This window comes from Ustilaginoidea virens, chromosome 4 (genome assembly GCF_000687475.1).
Source record: "Ustilaginoidea virens chromosome 4, complete sequence".
NCBI lineage: Eukaryota > Fungi > Ascomycota > Sordariomycetes > Hypocreales > Clavicipitaceae > Ustilaginoidea > Ustilaginoidea virens.
In genome coordinates this window covers 1,382,883-1,402,495 of record NC_057319.1, presented here as the reverse complement: position 1 = coordinate 1,402,495, position 19,613 = coordinate 1,382,883, and the positions used below count along the sequence as shown (strand labels likewise).

At 54.6% G+C, this 19,613-nt stretch overlaps 4 protein-coding genes across 4 annotated transcripts; 3 read left to right on the top strand and 1 right to left on the bottom strand.

Moving 5' to 3' along the window:
• Positions 1–56: 56 nt before the first annotated feature.
• Positions 57–1,513, top strand: UV8b_04920 (uncharacterized protein; the record flags this gene model as incomplete). Its single annotated transcript, XM_043142418.1, has 5 exons — positions 57–222; positions 321–340; positions 402–575; positions 674–1,146; positions 1,219–1,513. The coding sequence occupies 5 exons, from the start codon at positions 57–59 to the stop codon at positions 1,511–1,513; spliced, it is 1,128 nt and encodes a 375-aa protein (XP_042998352.1).
• Positions 1,514–7,992: 6,479 nt separating this feature from the next.
• UV8b_04919 (uncharacterized protein) lies at positions 7,993–9,609 on the top strand (the record flags this gene model as incomplete). The annotated part of the gene is made up of 5 exons (XM_043142417.1): positions 7,993–8,031; positions 8,100–8,217; positions 8,299–8,986; positions 9,164–9,367; positions 9,438–9,609. The coding sequence occupies 5 exons, from the start codon at positions 7,993–7,995 to the stop codon at positions 9,607–9,609; spliced, it is 1,221 nt and encodes a 406-aa protein (XP_042998351.1).
• Positions 9,610–12,065: 2,456 nt separating this feature from the next.
• UV8b_04918 (uncharacterized protein) lies at positions 12,066–13,919 on the top strand (the record flags this gene model as incomplete). The annotated part of the gene is made up of 2 exons (XM_043142416.1): positions 12,066–12,288; positions 12,382–13,919. The coding sequence occupies 2 exons, from the start codon at positions 12,066–12,068 to the stop codon at positions 13,917–13,919; spliced, it is 1,761 nt and encodes a 586-aa protein (XP_042998350.1).
• Positions 13,920–17,112: 3,193 nt separating this feature from the next.
• On the bottom strand, positions 17,113–18,895 carry UV8b_04917 (uncharacterized protein; the record flags this gene model as incomplete). The annotated part of the gene is made up of 2 exons (XM_043142415.1): positions 17,113–18,584; positions 18,847–18,895. The coding sequence occupies 2 exons, from the start codon at positions 18,893–18,895 to the stop codon at positions 17,113–17,115; spliced, it is 1,521 nt and encodes a 506-aa protein (XP_042998349.1).
• Between the last annotated feature and the right edge of the window lie 718 nt (positions 18,896–19,613).

The following is a 19,613-nucleotide window of genomic DNA, read 5'->3' as shown; positions in this document are numbered from 1 at the left end:
TATCCAGGATTTGTAGACCTCTCGAGTCTTCACCATCATCACATCCCCAGAGAGTCATGGACCTTCCCGGCGATCGGGCGAGTCCTCGCAGCCCCGACGAGACTCTGAGAATCACAAACTATGTCACCCAAGGCCTAACCATTCTCATATCCACCGCATTTGTGGCCACGCGCTTCTATGCCAAGACCAGAGTCTTGGGAGGCACACAGGGATGGGACGACTGTATGTATTAAGAACCATTTTTCATCCGCCGCCTGCTTGATGAAAAACTCACACACACTAACCTGCCGTGTTTCTTTTCTTTTTGCGAATAAATCCAGATGCCACGTATGCAGCATGGGTAAGACCAAGAACCTAGCATGGCTGTCCTCTCTTCGCATCAGCTAAACAGCGTGTCTTAGTTGTTTATGATTGGATATTGTACTTGCGCGTGCGTCGGTAAGTTTGATCGCCGTGAGGATGAGTATCCGTTGCAACGACTAGCACTGACACCTGATGCAACCGAAGCGTCGACATATGGGGGCGGTTTGGATATTGATCAAGTTCCCCAAGAACATATCCAGCCCTTTTTCAAGGTACGTTGGACCCTCCTCCCCATGGACTGCGAAAAGAAAAAAAAACAAAAAAAAGAGAAGAAAAAAAAACCAAGGTCAGTGCCTAAGATGAATGATAGTCGTTCTATGCTGCAGCCATCTGTTACGCTCCCATGGCCCTCAATCTGAAGCTCGCCCTCCTCGTCATCATCATCCGAGTCTTTGGCGCCGTCCACAAGAAGACACTTCTCGGCGTCTACATCCTCATTGGTTTTCTCACCATCTACTACGTCTCGGGCTTCTTTCTCAAAATCTTTGTCTGCTGGCCCATTTCGGCGTACTGGACGGGCGACGCCAGCAAATGCCTCAACCAAAACGCCATCATCACGTGTGACTCCATCATCAGTGCCATAAGCGACCTGGTCATCCTGTTGTTGCCCACTCCTCTCACCTGGTCGCTTCAGCTGCCGCGGAGAAAGAGACTGCGAGTCATTGCCCTCCTCTGCGCCGGAGGCATCGCCACGGCCTTTAGCGTCTATCGACTAATATACACGCTGGACAATCGGAAGAACCCAGACGTATCCATCATCTTCATCAAAACCATTCTCTCGGGGTAGTGTCCTCACCTTGCTCTTCAATTTCATGTTTCAAAAACCGAGACTAACAAAAAAAAAATAAAAACCAGAAATGCCGAAGTGGGAATTGGTCTCATCTGTGCTTGTTTACCTACCATCAACTCGCTCTACTCGCGGAAAACCAGAGGCTCGGAATACTTCCGCCATCACAGCGACGGCTCCAAGCAGAGTCATTCCCAAAGGGGCAAAATCATCATGACACGGTCGTACCAAGTCGATTCGTCCAGTGTCTCAAACCACGAGGCCCAAAACCTGGGCAACGACGAGTTGGAACTTGTAGGGAAGCCTCACCCATACGCGAATTCGACTTCCAAGACAAGCCACGAGTCTAGTTCAGCTTGTTGAACTCCCCAGCCCCCTTCTCTCCCCCTTTATATATACAAGCGTTTGTTTGTCGCCGCATGTTTGACAAACACGGGTTTTTTTCTTCTTCTTTTTTTGCCCTTCAAATCTAGTGTCCGTGCAACCTCTCGTTGCTGGGCGATTCAGACAAGGTTTATTTCTTTCCACAATGAGTTCTAGGGATCATCGTTCATATTTTTGGGGGAAAGAAAAGCGGTGCTTTGCAATTTTGTATGGGTTTAAAGAGCTTTGCTGTGGACTGAGATGGGTTTGAATTTCATCTTGAAAGACAGCAGCATTGAATTTGGGGAAACAAAATATTGCAATGAATTACCGCAGCGTATTGGGCTACGCAATCATTCATCTAGACAGTTTTCACACCGTGATGTCTTTGAGGTTCTTGCCCCCGTGGCCGAAGCTACGGACCGGACTCTTGGATAACCCTCGGCAAACTCGGCCCTCCAGCCACTTATGCACACTGCCTGCACAACACATGCATGCGACATGAAACCATACCATTGGGCTGATTGGCTGCCCGCTATCAAGGACACACAGCAGCTATGTACATGGAGCCCACCTGGCAGTCTGCGCCGGGACACTCGGCGCCGAACCAACCAACCAAGCCAGCCTTGCTTGTTGTCGGATTTATTTCGATCCGGAGCGTCCGGCGGAGCCGATGTGCCATTGCGCCACTGCAAAAGGGGAACGCGCTCCCGCTACTGCGGGCCGGAATTGGCATTTGTATGGCTCGTGGTCGCATTGATTGGTTTTTAACAGTCGGGATAATTGACGCAGGGGCCAGCACTTTTGTTTGTCCATGTGATGACCCTGTGCAATCTGCCGGATGGAAAATATGGAGCCGCAAGCTCCCATGCCCAAAGCTTGACAAGATGGGCTTGTCGGGTCTGTGTTGGGGCGATTTGCGGAACATTGTCCCCCCCATGGCTCAACCCAAGTTTTTTCAAACCCCATTTCTTTCTCTTTTTCTAATCAGATATTTCTCCGAGTGCGCGTCACACCGCTTCAAGGTGTGGCCCAGTCTATCTAATTTCAAGGATAGCGCCACCCACTCAGACCCTTCGGTCAGCTTCTGGCCTCAACCCCCGCGGCTGACGCGCCCGGGAAACGGCGCAAGACTCGGCGCCAAGCCCGCCGCTGTCGCCGCTGCCGCCCGAGACCCGACCGACCCGCATTTCTCCGAGCCCCACTTCTCTCCGCCGCGGTCCCCACTTGTACTCCGTACTCCGAAGCCCGTTTCCCCCGCCGGGGGTCCCTTGTCGCAGCAATCGGCCGACAAATACGAACAGTGGAGCAGGCCAAAATTCGGACGGGTGGGAAATTGCGGCACCTCGTCACCTCGTGTTGCATCAAGACAAGACGGCGGTGCCATGACAAAGTTGCAGGGATCGAAATGGCGCGGGTTGGCCAAGTGGTTGGCGGGGGGTTGTTGGGGGGGTGAAATGTAACGCTGCTGTTGAAATGAAACGCTGCTGCAAGGCAGGTGTTGCGCAAGAGAGGGCTGGCAGCACGGAGAGAAGCGCCGACATGAAATTTCGAGCGGGCTGCCAATGCCAAGAGACGGTCTTCATTTGGGCGGGCGCAGACGTCTGCCTTGTTTTCCTGGATATGTAGCTTGCGTCCCTCGTAATTTGTGCGTGTTTGCTCAAAAGTTTCGGGTCGAGAGAAGGACACGACCAACATGCTGCAAGGCGGACTGACAGCCAACCGGTTGGAAAAAGAAGACGCTTTTTTTTACTCAAGGTGAATGAATCGCGTAGGTGCCCTCGGGGATGCGGAGTACGGAGTAGGCGGTTTGGAGACATTGCTAGTACGTTGGCGGAGGGGCTAGGACCGCTGGGCCGTAAGGACTTATGATTGCTGCGTGATGATGCCGGTAGTCTCTCCTCCTTGCTCTCTATACAGCGTGGCGTATCTGCTGTCGTCATTTTCGTTTTCCGTCCTTCACTTTGCTATGAATTGCTCAACACGGATCCCTTTTTTACCCCCACTGCTGGTCCTCAGCCATCTCGCTCCAGAGCCTGGACGCAACTTGGAAGAGATGAACCCTGCACCCCTTGCCACTGGCTTCCTCGCCAAGACAGGGGGGGGGGGGGGGGCAACAGGCAGTCGGGCGTGGAACCTGGGGCGCTGCCCTTTTATTTCACGTTCCCGTTCCCGCTTTGGAACCCCATCCTGCGGGACTCGGGTGGAAAAGAATCCTCCATGCACGCGACTTCACAGGGACCTCTTGGTGTTGCGTCTTTCAACCAATCAAAACTATAAGGGAGATGTGGTTTGCGTCGCCTCGCCTCGCAAAGTCGACCCCATGGGGAATAAGTCGACGCCGACCTGGGCGACCCTGATGAATCGGCGGCACCCGTCCAGCTCGGCCAGATCCACGATGGCGCCGAGGTCCCCAGGCGTGAGCTGCGGAGTCTATGGCAGGCGGCAACACTAGCTATGCCAGCAGGCGTCTTTGCGTTCACGCCTGGCATGACAGCGGTGTGCTCCGGACGGGGCCGGCCGGCCCGCCGCGTGTACATCTGGCAGAGATTTCTTCCCATTATCGGGCGGGGGTATTTTTCTCTTTTTTTCCGGACCATGTTTGACTTTGACCTCGACAACGAAACGGTTTTTGCTTATTCTTGCAGGATAATGGCCAACAAGTACGACCAGGCAAACAGCGAATACGGGATGGACAGCAGCAGGAAGGAAAAAAAAAGACGTGGAAAGATGGCAGATGCTCTCGGCGATCCCTATCCCCCATATCGGGAAAAGCCACGTTTCAGCAGGATACGATGGTCGTCATTCTGCCATCCGTTGTTGATGCGCACCCGGTGGAGACGGGCTGCAGCTACGGGGGCCAAGCGCGAAGCGCCAGATCAGACCGGTAGAACAAAGCGAAATAAACACGTGAAACAAGCAGTTGGTGCCATCTCCAATTCTGCACGAGTTACTAGGCTTGCTCTGACGAAGAGTTGTGCTAGGGCCGCCTCCAGGCTCCAGGGTGCCTTGTCGGTGGGCTGACGCTCTGTGCGTGAGGGACAAGACTATCAATGTCCTGCATCCTCTGATCCCGCCGAGAGAATATAAATAAATCATTTACTAACTTATTGACTTATTAAAATAATAATTAAGAAAAGAACAAAAGGAAAAAGAGAAAAAAAAAACCGGGAGAAGAGAGACAAATAAACGGGGCTCGAGCGGAACGACGATGGCACGGCACGCATCCAAGCTACCCATCGGAGGGCGCCATCTCCGTTTGACACAAGTTCGTGACAAGTCATATATGATGGCCTATCTCCCCTCTGGACTACTCCGTACATAACATTCACTTACTTTGTAGATAGAATCTGCTTCGGGCTTGCGCCTGATATGCGAGGCTTCTGCGTGGCTTATAGGGCCGGCTAGTAAGCAGCGCGCACGCAACAAATGGGGCGCAAATGGGGCGCAAAGGGCTGCTCAAGCAGAGCATCAAACCAGGTCTCTGAACATTCGGCCTGCAACACCAGAGACGTGTACGATGCAAGTAGCTCCCGTTCAACGATGGCGGCAATTTGTGGCTGCTGCTTCTCATTTGCCCCAGGTTTCGCAGCCAGAGGCCGCGCACCTGCAACACGCTAGGCGAGACAGAGTACGGAGCATGGGCAATCAATAAATCGCCCAATATTCCCTGCGGCGTCCGGGTCGACTGACCCGCGTCCTTGGCGCAGCAGTGAGACGCCCCGTGATGGAAGAACCAAGCAGGCTGTACGTCCTCCGGGAGAAGCTATCAAGAGTCGCATGTGTCGGCTACTAGTGGGTACCTACCTCCTTGCGTTAGGTACGGAGTACCTAGGTATGTAGGCATCCTTTAGGTAATTCAGCAGGCTGATTGCTCCACGTCAGGTACCTACCTACCTACCTGGTACCTAGGAGGTAGGTAGGTACGGTACCTAACGTAGCTCGGAGCGCTGGTGGGGCGTGCACAGACCTCTGGTGCTGCACTGAAACATGACGCCACTGTGGCTTCACATAACTGACTGGTGTGTGATTATTTTCAGACTCCAGAATGCAGAGAGGTTAAGGACGGACTACTGGAGCCACGAAGAGCTAGCTTTCATGGGTAGCAGGCAGGGGCGATGCTCAGCGATGCTCAGCGATGCTCAGCGATGCCCAGCGATGCTCACAGACCCTGCCCCATCCCGCAGGTGTGAAAACCGTGAGAAAAGGCACCACGCCTTTCAACGGACATTGACGAGTTTGGGCACTGGAGGGAAAAGCTGTGCTGGTATCAATTGATACCGCAGCACTCCGTTCTCCGTACTCAGTACTCCATAGGGAGTATTTTGCAGTGGATGCCCTGATACCCCCACCCCCCCCCCACCCCCAAACATCTTTTCCAGCACTCTTGGTAGGGAATAGGGAAATCTTTGTCATGCTACACACGCCCGATGTATTTAGCACCCCCTTTGGAGCGCCTGCATGCTCTGTATCTGCAATCTAGTGCTACTGGGGTTTCAGCTTGCATTGAGTCTTGAAGCACGCAGTGCGCACAGACGTTAGGGGTTCGGAGATGCCCCTCCCTCCTGAGAACTGTTTGCACTAAAAAAAAGTGACGCTTACACAAAGTGAGTGTGAGGTTGCGATGCGGAAGAACCTCGGTTGCGTTTTTGAAGAGGTGCCTATGTACCTCCTCACGTCAAACCCTGACTCTGACCGTGACCCTGACCGTGACAGCGACAGTGACAGAGGAGACTACATATCAACCGACCTGTGTCCCCCCCTTGTCATCCGACCCCCCCATAATAACTTAACAGACCTGACCAATGCTCTTTCCTAATATAGAGATACGCTAATAAATAGTAGTAGATCCTTTAATCTATAGTAGCCACTAGACTATAAGTATCTTTATATATATTTTTCTATAGTGAGTGACTTCCCTTATATTTTTACTAGGTATCCCTACCTAAGAACCTAATATTAAATGTAGATAAAGTACCTTTATATAGACTTTTGTATCGAAAGTGACTTCCTTTCTTTTAATAGGTAGGTACCTAGGTCCTTAGGTACTATACGTAGAAAAAGTACCTTTATATATATTTTTCTATATAAAGTGACTTCTTATATTTCTACTAAGTACCTAGGTACCTAGTACCTAGGTACTAGGGATAGAAAGAGAGGTACCTTTATATATATATTTCCATAGAAAGTGACTTCTTTAACTTCTTTTACTAGGTACCCCTACCTAAGAACCTAGTAAAATATCAGAGAAAGTACTTCTCTATATAGTTTTCTATATAAAGTGACCTGACCCACTATTCCCTAATAAACCAATTATATTAAGAGTATAGCCCACAGTAATGGTCAGGTCAGTTAAGTTATTATGGGGGGGTCGGATGACAAGGGGGGGACACAGGTCGGTTGACCTGTACCCTCGTGACAGTGACAGTGACAGTGACAGGTGCTGAGCAATACCTCGACCGCTTGAGAATCCAAAGACCTGGCCTTGTTCAACCTCAATCTCCTCCATCTCGTCAAGGGCGTCGGCCGTCAGACGCATGCGGAGACGTCTGACGTTTTCGTTGAACCAGACTGGCGGAGCCTCTTTGTGAAATGATAAGAATAGGGGAGGAATCCATGACAAGGTACAGTATCACTGATGTCTTCAACGGCAAGGCACCAGACGGCCGGGCTGCCGCTGCCGCTGCCGCTGCCGCCGCCGCCGCCGCCGCGGCTCCTTCCTTGGCAGAAGGAACCAACCCAGCCATCTGCCCGCTCCACCAACTTACCAGTTGACATTACCTTAGTTAGCGGCCCAGCTAGCAGCTAGCGGGTAGCGGCTAGTGGATGCTGGGATGCGGCTGGGGTCGTGCGTGGTGCTGCCCCAGTCCAGAGAGACCTGCGACAGGCACGCACAGAGGATCGACGAACCCTTCCCCCTCCCCTTTCCTTTCCATTCCCACCCGTTCGTTGAAACCAGACTGAATATATGAGACCATCTCCCTCTGCCGGCTCTGGCTCCGCCACCCGTGCGCTTCGACTTTTGCACTGCAGCCCTTCCGCCCGCCGTCGCCCCTGCTTTCAGGCCTTCCTTTTGGCGCTCCTGGTCCATGAAAACAGTGGACATCGTCCAACGCTTCGAGGTCAGGCGGCGCCATCACCACCATCACCACCTCGCATAGCAACCGTCAATCGAATACCAGCAAGTTTCCAGCTTGATGCTGGCCGGGTGCGCTTGACGAGGGCGTAATCCCGCTCGACATTGCATCATTGCTACGAGTTCGACCGCATCTTTGACCTCTGTCCCGACAGCCTCGTTTTTTCACGAACCTCGTCTACCCGAGCCGCTATCTGCTTTTTTTTTTTTTTTTTTTTTTTTTTTTTTTTTTTTTTTTTTTTTTTTTTTTTCATTTACTTATATTTACTTTAATTTTTTACACCCCACGACTCCCTCGCATGATAAACGACCTTCCTCCCCTTCCGCCTCACACCGTCTTATCATGACCAAGAATGGACTGGACGCATTACCGGCTTGCGCCGTAAGTTTTTGGGAAACCTCCCCACGTGAAGCCTGGCCGGCTGCCACCTCGAAACTAACGCTATGCAGGTCAAATGCCTCACGCAGACGTGCGCATGGTCCGATGTTGCGTGCCTCTGTCAGGCTGCTGTATCGGACCCCTTGGAAAGCTGCCTGCTCTCCATATGCAGCATTCCACAAGGATTACGTATGGACTGTGGCTGCATCTGCTACCTACCCCCGTTGATCGCGCATCGACGTAGCCAGCTAACCTGGCGGCGTGCTGCAGAATCGAGATACATTATAGGCAACTCGTGCCAACTCCCCGTCAGAGACCATGGCATAAAATATGCAGTCCTGGTCTTCACCTTGGGCCCCTTGGCCTTCTGCAGCATTATCCTCCGTGTTCTCTACAAGCAGCTCTTCAGCGCAAGAAGGGTCATGGAATATGATGACTATACCATCATGTGTGCCATCCCCGTGGGCCTCGCCATTGTCCCTGTAGTCATCGTCGGCCTCAACAGCCACGGACTTGGTAAAGACATGTGGGGGGTACCCCAGCCCGATTTGGAAACCTTTGGCCTCTTCTTCCTCATCACCGTCTTTCTTTACATCATACTCATGTGTCTGATCAAACTGACCCTTTGCTTCTTCTATCTCAACATCTTCTCGGGGAAATCCATCCGCAACCTCCTGTGGGCCACAGTCGCTTTCCACGTCCTCACCTCCGTCATATTCATCATGCTAAATTTGATTGCATTCGACCCCATCAGCACCTATTGGAAGAGGTACGACTGGACCGAGGAGCGTTCTTTCCAGCAGCGCTGCAGCTTCATTGCACCAGGATACGCCAATGCCGTCACCAGCGTCGTGTCCGATTTTTGGCTCTTGGCAATCCCCCTCAGCCAGGTCCAGAAATTGAAGCTGCACTGGAAGAAGAAGGTTGGCGTCAGTTTCATGTTTTTAACTGGAGCATGGTGAGTGGAGCGTCTGGACGAGAGACACTCTCGTCAAGCTTGGCCCTTGGCCCTTGACTCTTTTTTTTTTTCTTTCCTTTTTTTTTTTTTTTTTTTTTTTTTTTTTTTTGGTTTCTCCTTTTTTCCTGTTTCTTCCTCCATCTCTTACTAACCTCTCGCCTCCTTCCCGGCCGACAGCGTTACAGTCATCTCCCTCCTCCGGTTGAAATCTGTTCATCACTACGAAAATTCTACGAACCCAACGTGGTACGAGTGGGATCTGGCCATGTGGTCGACCCTTGAGATCACCATCGGCTTGACCTGCACGTCTCTGCCCACAGTGCGTCTCATTCTCGTCCACTTTGCGCCTCGGTTCTTCGGTTCGACTCGCCAACTTTCAAGGTAAGGGCCCCGGTGACCAACAATGACCCCGGCATCTCGCACAAGTTGCTCACGCTGTTTGGACTTGCAGGCCTTCAGTCGATCTTCCGCGTCGACCAACAGAACCGCCTCTCTGCTCTGGCCATACGCTGCAGACGATGGCTCGCCCTCCTTCGCCAAAACCTTCGACGCCCCGACGAGACAGCCAAGTAACGTTCGGATCTGAAGAGAAACTGCGGCAACCTCCGGAACTCGCTGTCTGACCACGGCATGACGAGAGGGTTTATTTGTTTTGGTCGTTCGTTTGATTGTTTCGATTGTAGGTATACTTCACGAGTCGCATTTGACGGGAGAAACGCATTGCATGCATGGGCATGTGTAGATACCCACGCCGAGGACACGCATTGAATACATGGACAGGTGTAACCAGTGGTGCTGATGGTGCACGAACCGACCTTTTCAGCGCATGGGAGACGACGGCCTTTCTCTTTTCAAAACGGAGCTCCGCGCCGCGTTGAAGAGCAAGAGCAAACTGCACGGAAAATGTATTTGCCATTTAGGCGGCAGGTTTTTGGAGGAATGAAGGTGCCCATTTCATGGCTGGGGTATCAGGAGTCAGGACATACCCCCCTTTGTTTTCACGGTTGTATACAATTACAATACGCGAGCTTAACAGAGCTTTCTCCCTCGGGGGCCACCCCGGGTCCCAAGCTCGTCATATTGGCCCAGCTTGCATGAAGCATTATTACGAACGTACGTACTATAAAAATATCGCCGTCGAAAAAAAAAAAAAAAAGAAATAATAAAAGACGTAAAAAAAAAAGGAGAGAGAGAGAGAGGCACTGTGACGGGACAACGAAGCGAGCGGTCGCATGCAGCAGCCCATTGAGCTTACCTTACCCGCCAAGCCGACAGCCCGAACGAACTGCCCCTGTCGTCTCGGCACACCGGCGCTTGCAACTTGCAAAGTTCTGACATGGCTGGCGATTGTGCCCCCCTTCGGATGCGTCTATCCCGAGAGGGGCCGTTGTCATGACTTGATATAGTTAGGCCCAGGACGATCTTGTTGTCTCGTATCCACTGGAATCCACCTGGACAGAGTGGATGCGAAACGTCCATCATGGGAGCGCCATCCGATGTCAAAAAGGGGTCTGGGTTACTAATATGCCGCGAAAATTCTCCTTCATGGCGAGGTCCGAAGCCTACGGGTTTCTGGCGCCCGACTGCACGTCATGGCGGAGAAGCGACTCCAGTATTTCCGCCCGCCACGAAGGTTTTTCTCAATGTCCCCCCACACTTGGCGGAACACCCACTGGACGATGCATCACTTTACATGACGTAGCGAGGCCGCAGAGGTTAGACGATTTTGATGATTTCTGCTTGGTTCGAAGGGCAGGTTTTCGAAAATTCCGACTAAGATGCTCATCAATTTCATAACATCAGCCTCCAACTCTTCTCGTTGGGTCTGTGGAGTTCTTGTGAAGACATGTTTGACTGAAAAGAAAATAGTTGCTCAGCACGCGCTGACTCGCCCCGGCACCTGGCACCGCACCTTGGCCGCGCCTAGTCAGCCAAATAAGGGGAGACAGAGACGAGTGGAGGAATGTTGTTTGTGTTTCCCGCTTTGCGGTTGCGACCGATTCAGCTGCGGGTTCGGGTTCGTCTGCGCGGAGAAATGGCCAATTGCCGCCATGCAGCCCGATCGATGATTGGTGACGGTCCTGGGATGGTGGAGCGAAAGCAGAGGAGGAGACCGAGACGCTCTCATCATGAACCTTGTGCGGCTTTAACAATCTGGCTCTTGCCAGGCCTTTGGGAATCACACCTAAAGAGGGAGGAGAGTCGAGACATTGAAGTGGTTCATGTTCGAGATGGGGGGTGTTGGGGGGTGTTGGGGGGCGGTTGCATGTCTAGTAGCAGTAATCTGCGTCGTGACTGGCATAGCAGAACACAAGTTTGCTGGTGCATGTGCTCAGATGGTCACTTGCAGCTGGCACGGCTGGCCCAGCTGGCAGAGATGCACGCGGGCTGCGTCCCCACAAGACCTGCGAAAGGCCTGGCCAAGTCTGGCGAAGAGACGGCGGGGTAGCGCACCAGTGGGTTAGGGCCCTTCAACGGCCCGATTGCGCTCCCCTGCACGTAAAAGAGACCTGGTAGGGCTGCTCATGACTACAGTAGTCTCGCACTCGACTTGACGTATGTATGTAGCAGACCAGACGCCCAGTTGCCGCTTAACGGGGGGGAGGGAAGACAAACCGGAAAAAGCGGGGAAACGACTGGAGGGAGGGGTGGAGACCTGTCACGTTGTTCCCAACTGGGTTAGAATAACTGACGGATCGACAAATCCCCGCCTGCATTACTCTGCACGTACCATGGGCTCCTGCTGCTCTTTAGCCTGATTGGTTTGGTTCCTGAATACGAGCCTGCGGGAAGGAGCGACTGCGGATTTTCAGTTCCAAGGCAAGAGAGTCTTGCGTATTATAAGGCCATCGTCTCGCTCGTCCCTTTGGTTGGCGTCGTGAGGCACATGATCCGTCCCAGAAGCTGTCCAAACTAGTGCAGCCCTTCTTTGGCTTCCGTCCTCTTCCCTCAGCATCACCACCATCACCTCCATCACCTCCATCACCTCCATCACCACCGTCACCACCGTCACCACCGTCACCACCGTCACCCCGCGAAACCGGAGACGAGGCAGCTGGGTGCCCAGCAACGGAGGAGAATGTTGAAAAACCTGCTAACCGGCTTGGCCATCGCCAGCTGTTGGCTGGACACCGCAGCTGCGAAACCCTGCCGTCGCTGCACAGACATCAGCTCTTTCTTTTCCGCGCAAACCGACCTCTCTCTCCGAGGTGTCTTGGCCAACATTGGTCCCGATGGCGCAAAGGCCCAAGGTGCTGCCTCGGGCGTTGTTGTGGCGAGCCCAAGCAGATCGGACCCCGATTGTATGCGTGAAGATGACGCGCCCCGACTGAGACTAGAAACCGTTGCAGGGAAACCCAAGCTGACTTGAAGGGGGACCAAACCTCCCGTCACAGACTGGTACACATGGACTCGAGACTCGGCGTTGACGTTCAAGGTTCTCGTGGAACGATTCATTGCCGGAGATGCGACTATGCAGCCCAAGATTAAGCAATACCTTGCCGCCCAGGCCAAGCTCCAAGGCGTCTCGAACCCTTCAGGCGGCCCAACCACCGGCGGCTTGGGTGAGCCGAAATTCCACGTCAATCTGACCCAGTTCACCGGTGCGTGGGGCAGACCACAGCGTGACGGTCCGCCTCTGCGGGCCACCACTCTCATCCTCTACGCCAACCGGCTTGTCGATCAAGGAGACGCCCGGGGAGCCGTCGAGACTGCTTGGCCCGTCATTTCCAATGACCTGGCATACGCCGTTCGGTACTGGAACCGCACGGGTTTCGATCTTTGGGAGGAAGTCAACGGATCCTCCTTCTTCACCATTGCCGCCACCTACCGTGCCCTCGTCGAAGGTTCCACCCTCGCCACCAGGCTCGGCCAGCCGTGCCCCAGCTGCGCGGCCAGCGCCTCTCAGGTTCTCTGCTTCCTGCAGAGCTTCTGGTCCAAGGGCTATGTCGACTCCAACATCAACGTCAACGATGGCCGCACCGGCAAGGATGCCAACTCCCTCATTTCCGTCATCCACACCTTTGACCCAACGGCGAGCTGCACGGATGCCACGTTCCAGCCATGCTCCGCCAAGGCTCTCGCGAACCACAAGGCTGTTGTGGATTCCTTTCGATCCATCTACGGCGTGAACAAAGGCAGGGTCGCGGGCGAAGCCGCCGCCGTTGGCCGCTATGCCGAAGACGTCTACTACAAGGGCAACCCATGGTACCTGGCTACTCTCGCTGCCGCCGAGCAGCTCTACGACGCTGTCTACCAGTGGAACCAGCTCGGTGTAATCAATGTCACCGACGTTTCTCTCCCCTTCTTCAAGGATCTGCTGCCATCCATTGCTACCGGCTCCTATGCCAAGAGCTCCTCGCCGACCTTCCGTTCCATCATCAAGGCCGTCAGTGCTTACGCAGACGGCTTCGTAGCCGTCGTGCAGCAGTACACTCCTTCTTCTGGCGCACTTGCCGAGCAGTTTGACAGAAACTCTGGCTCTCCTCTGTCCGCTGCCGACTTGACCTGGTCCTACGCGGCTTTTGTCAGCACCGCCGACCGCCGAGCTGGTGTCGTTCCTCCGTCGTGGGGTGAGCCCGCCTCCAACTCTGTGCCCACCTCGTGCAAGGCCGCCCCCGCCTGCAACTCCGACATGACCTTCAACGTCAAGGCCGCCACTGCCTACGGCGAGACCATCTACCTCACCGGCTCTATCACAGAGCTTAAGAACTGGTCGCCAGCCGACGCCATTCCTCTGAGCGCTTCGCAGTACACGCCCGACAACCCGCTGTGGTCGGTCCAGGTGCAGCTCCCCGCGGGAACGAATTTTGATTACAAGTACGTTAAGAAGACGACGAGCGGAGAATTTGTATGGCTAAGTGGCCCTAACCTCAGCGCCACCTCGTCCAGTGGATGCGGTAGCCGCGCAACCCTCAACGACACCTGGCGGTGAATAGATGAAACTCAAGATACCAGGCAAGGAATTGCCATGTCTACGATAGTAATGCAATGAATATAAAAGAGATGCTACATTTACCGTCTACTTCACGGTTTACTTTGCACATGACGTGTTTGTTTGTACTGGTGAACCGCGTGCCGAACCTGCGCGTTCTGGCAAAGATGGCTTGGCAGCGGGCATCGTTCAGAAAGCAGGGTCTACTTGATGGCATCCCAACGCCGAGCCGCCGGGGTTTTGAGTTTGCCACTAACGAAAACTACTCCTTGAAGTCTTGGCTCACGTTTATGGCCACTCCTGGCACCACGAAAATCAAAACAAAAAAAGAAAAGGAAGAGGAAGAAGAGGAAGACGAGTGGCCGACTCTCTTGCGCGCAAGATATAGTCATGACTATGGGACATGATCCCCAGCCTTTGACGCATTTACGAGGTCCTCTCGCCAGCACGGAGTTGAGAGTGAAATTTCTGTTGTGAGAAGCAATCAAGAAACCAACCTGCCAACGGGTCTCGATTATCAAATCACCACGACTCGTGCAAAGTCATAGGTGCCCCAACGACACACGCGTTGACGTGACCACAGTTTCCAAACTTGCCAACGTGATCATGATGTCTGGGGCCCGTACTTCCGTCGTTGTCCCAACTGTCCCATGCCCATGAACTAGGCAGAACTTTTGCGCCAAGCTGGCCTCGGTCGAAAGGCTGCATCACGCCCCACCGGCGTACAGTAGCCGCCACTTCATCCAGAGCATCACCGTGGACACTCCCATCCGCCGGTCATCGTGGGCTCGGTTGCATTCCCGGGTGCTTCTTCATCCGCGTCTCCAGCAGCGGCCCGGCAAACGCCGCACTATTCCCATCAGAACCGCCCGTTCTTATCCTGGTCGCGGCTAAACTGGCACACCGGCATGGCTGGGTGGCTAGGAAGACTTGGCAGAGGTACTGGGGGTGCAAAGTTGCTAACAGAAAAGAGCGCGAGGTGTCGGTCAGCCAAAACGGGTCTTCCGGTCCGGCTTTGATGCCAAGGGCGAGGATCCGTTCCGGACGTTGTTGGTCATCAGTCAAGCCCGCCGCCCCATAGAAGCCAATGACAGGATTCCCTTGCTGTCTTTATGCGAAATCCCCGTCCTCCTACCCACACAATACCATATCTGCGTCACATGAAAAGACGCCGGGCATTTCTTGGACGTCTTGCCGCTCTTGCAATCAGCGGTCATCGACGGAGCGCCCGGGCTCGCGGCGGTTGTTTGCTCTCTCCTTGATTGCTTGCAAGTATGGCCCAGGTGCCCCTTTGCCTGCATGTTGTTCCCTTGAGCCCTGTCAATGTCCACGAATCGGTCTTTTCGTTCTCCTTTGCTTCATATAGTTAGTTTTTGAAGCAAATACCGGAGTGTCCGCCTTGATAGCTAGCGCAGTCTTGCAGGTTTCGTCTCGCCGATGAAAGCCCCTGACTTGGACGCCGATTTCGATGCAGGTGGTTGAGGAAGACCTATTGACAGAGCAGCCTGGCACAGAGTCCAGTTTCTCCTACCTGAAACCTTTCGGAGTAGGCTGGCTCTCTCCACGAACAACAGGCCCGACGACAGTGGCAGTGGTATCCCGCCCGAGCCCTGGGTAAACGACGTGGATTCCTTGACTGCGGAGCAGCCCATAAAACTCCTCGTCTTTAAAGATCCGGATGCTCGACCGTTCGACTGCCCTCCCCCCTCTCCTCCTCCCGAAACAGGCGGCTGGATCTGGAGGGGTATGAAGCCCCCTTGCCCTTGGACGAGGAAAACCGAAAAAAAAAAAAAAAAAAAAAAAAAAAAAGAGAGAGAGAGAGAGAGAGAGAGAGAGAGAGAGACGCAGAGTCGAAACCGTCGGTCTAGGCTATAGCCGACGTATCGTCTCTTCCTCCTGTGCTGAGTGTTGCAACACGTGCCGATCGGATTTCAAAAAGAGAACGTCATCATCCCACCCGGAGCCACCGATGGGGAAGCAAGGCGGAAAGGATGAAGAAAGAAGTCGGCCACGCTTGCTTCCCTTGTCAAGCATAATATATTGGTGCGCAATGCCACCTCTAGAAGTGGGCTTTTGCAGAAGGTGATACAGAAAAGGTACATTATGAGCAAATTGGTTCTTTTCTGTCTCCATTCTTGTATACAGTGAGTGAGTTGATTGTTTCGATTGCGTGGTATGGCGTATAGATAAGACGTACAGAAGAGGATGTGCCTCTCCGCTGTAATTTCCAGCGCACAGCTACCAAGGTAGGTATCTTACCTATATGTACTCGGGTAAAATTTTCTGCAGAGTAGGTAAAACGTGTCTCGCGAGGTATTGCATTTCCACAAAGTACCAGACCTAGCCTACCTAACCTACCTACCTACCTCCTATCTTGGGTCCCTAAGCAAAGAATTAGTGCTATTTGCGCACGAATACGTGAGGTGATGCGTGCTACGCCAGGTAAAAAGTGACGCCAACTTCCAAGACACCAGACTAATTGTTCCAGCATTTCAGGCGGCCAACATCGACGGTCGGCTGAGCAATGGCTCAACACGCTTCACTGCTTACATACGCGTGTATACGAGAAACGTGCGTTATCCTGGGTGATGATCGCGCACGCAGACTTGTAAAATCTCGCGTATATTCCATCATCTATTTATTGCAGTTTTTATCACATGTAGATGATGTGGATGGGGGATTGCACAAACTTTATGATGTATAGAGTTTGGCCGAGTCGAGTTGGCGCGCGTGACTCGGTACTAATTGTCCCGAACCCCGACCCCCGACTCCCGACACCGACTCCCGCCTATAGCTCTCGCTTACACAAGTATCACGTGAGGCTTTTTTTTTTTTTTTATTCATGACGCCTTCCTCCAGACTGCCTGCCATCTCGGGCTGACTGCATTCTTGCATCCCTGCATTCCTGCATTCCAATTGCAACCCTAAACGACTACCCATCGGCATTTTTCCTGCGCATTCCAACTTTCCAACAAACAAGGTCCTGCCAACCCCACACAATATGTGTGTGCCAGCCGGTCATCAAAAGTGTGGGGGGGGGGGGGGTTGGTTTCCAAGCATCCTTGAGCCCCGTCCCGGATCCATGTCGTGGCGAGCCTCGACGACATGTGCTCTTTTCTTAGCGGCACGCTTCTCGCATCCAGCCACGAGTCGACGCTGCAACGTGGCCAGCGACCCATGCATGACGCGATAGCTAAAGACGGGGACACGCTGGCCCGGGGAAGGAAAAGAGGTGAAGCCTCTCGGCCTCCTCAACCAAGACCTCAAACACTCTCTGCACGTGCTCCTCTCTCACGTCGGCAACGGCCGTGCACACACGGATGGCAAACTTTTCATCGACGACGGTGGCCGTCAGGTAAAACTCGCCGGCTGCGTTGACTCTCTCAAAGACTTGCTGCGTCCTCGTGTTGACCTCCTGCTCGCCCGCGCCCACAATCCTCAAGCTCAGCAGCGCAAAGCTGGCGGGGGTGAAGACGGTGAACAGGTCGGGTCTGCCGCGGATCTTGGCCTCGAGCACCTCGCACAGGGCTATCCCGTTCCGGATGTGTCTCCGCAGACCGCTGATGCCGTAGCTGCGCAGGACAAACCACAGCTTGAGGGAGCGGAAGCGCCTGCCGAGGGTGATTTGCCAGTCCCGGTAGTCGGTGACGACGTCGCCGTCGGAGAACTGGTTCCTCAGGTAGGGCGGGTTGATGGACAGCGTGCTGGTGAGGTCGCGGCGGGACTTGACAAAGGTGGCGGAGCAGTCAAAGGTGACGAGCAGCCACTTGTGCGGGTTGAAGTTGAAGGAGTGGAAGGAGGCCAGGGGCTTGGCGTAGTGCTGATACTCGGGCAGGATGAGGGCGGATCCTGCGTGGGCGGCGTCGACGTGGACATGGATCTCGGGCAGGCCGCGGGCGGCGCGCGGCTGGAGCAGGGCGGCGATGCCGGCAAAGTCGTCGACGGCGCAGAGGTCGGTGGTGCCCATGGTGAGGGTGAGGTAGAAGGGCTCGAGCCCGCGGGCCGCCAAGTCGTCGAGCGTCTCGGCCAGGTCGGCGGCCTGCAGCGCGAAGCCGTGCTGCTCAAAGACGGGGATGGAGACGCAGCGGAGACCCAGGATCTGCGCGGCCTTTCTGGTGCTCGAGTGGGCGCCGGTGCTGCCGAGGACCACGAGCCTGCTCTTGAGGCGCCACACCTCGTCCTCCTTGGCCGGGCCGTCGGGCAGGTGCGCCGTCCTGGCCGCAAGGTACTTCTCCCTGGCGCCGACCATGACGAGCAAAAGGGCCTCGCTGGCGCCGTTGTGGATGACGCCGCCCCCCTTGGTCGAGCCGCCGAACGTGTAGCACTCGGGCAGGCCCAGGGCCTGGGCCAGCCAGTCCATGACGATGGCCTCGAGCTCGGTGCACGCAGGGCCGCAGACCCAGTTGAAGTGGGCGCCGCTGAAGGCGTTGGAGTACATGTCGGCAATGTCGGCGGGATAGCTCCTGGCGCAGGGGAAGAAGGCCAGAAACCTGGGGCTGGACCAGTGCGTGAGGCCGGGCATGATTTTGTCGCGGACGTCGGCGCGGATGGAAGCAAACGGCTCCGGATCCATGGGAGCGCAGGGCGGCAAGAGCGGCCGCAGGTAGCCGGGCTTGACGTCGGCAACGACGCGTTGGAGAGGGACATTTTGGTGGAATTCGGCGACTGGGGAAGTCACCAGGGGGGCGCAACGGTTAGCTGAATGGGGAACGTATGGACGACTGGACGGCTGGACGGCTGGATGGCCAGCCGACTGGTCTCTGGATGTTATGCATCCCTGCGGCCAAATTCGGAGAGGGAAAGATGGCAGACGGCAGACGGCAGACGGCAGACGGCGCCAGACATGGCGTGTTGCAACAAGGCAAAAGAGTCCCGCGGGGGGAGGGAGTGCCATCTACCCCGTCAAGGACAAGGACGGGCGACTTACTCTCGTCAATGACCGCCTTGGCCGCGGACTTGAACTCGTCCACATCCATCGCGGCGTGGCGAAGCAGCGGTTGGGTTGGCTGTAAGGTTGTACGTCGTACGTGTCGGAAGCGGCAGAGCGAGAAGTTGAACCGATGGCAGCTGCTCCTTTCCAGAGCATGAAAGACAGCAAGAGGAAGGCAACGAGTCAAAGACGAAAAACACAAAACCAAAACCAAAACCAAAACCAAAACCAAAACCGGAATCAGTCTTTGCTGCAGTTATACAAGACTTGCCGGAGACGCCAGAGCCGGTTTGTCCGCACAATGGCCCGCCGAGGGCACCAGGCACGTACGGGCACGTGGCAGCATTCCTCGACGCAATCCTTGCTTTCATTCCACAACGCACATGGGGGGCGTTACTTTTCCGACAAGGACCGGGCTGGCTGGCATGGCGCTACGTCATTAGCTATCTAGCCGTGACGAGAGCCCGATAGGTTCTGATGGTTCCTGGGCATGCGGCCCTGGAACCTGCGAGGAGGGCTGCTGGCATCAGGCCAACGTTGCCGAATCGTGGCCCGCCCGCCCGCATCTCGCGAGAACCTTGGCGACGCTTTTTCGGGCCGTATACGGGCAAATGCCGCGGACGGGTCGAAAGCTTGGCGCAAACTCGGCGGGCTGGGGTGGGAGGCAGATGTGTGTCTCCTGTTGGGACGTTGGGAAGCAGCCCACTTTGGATTCGCTCGCGGTGGCTGTTCTGCCATGACGCTTGTCGTACGGCTGATAAAGC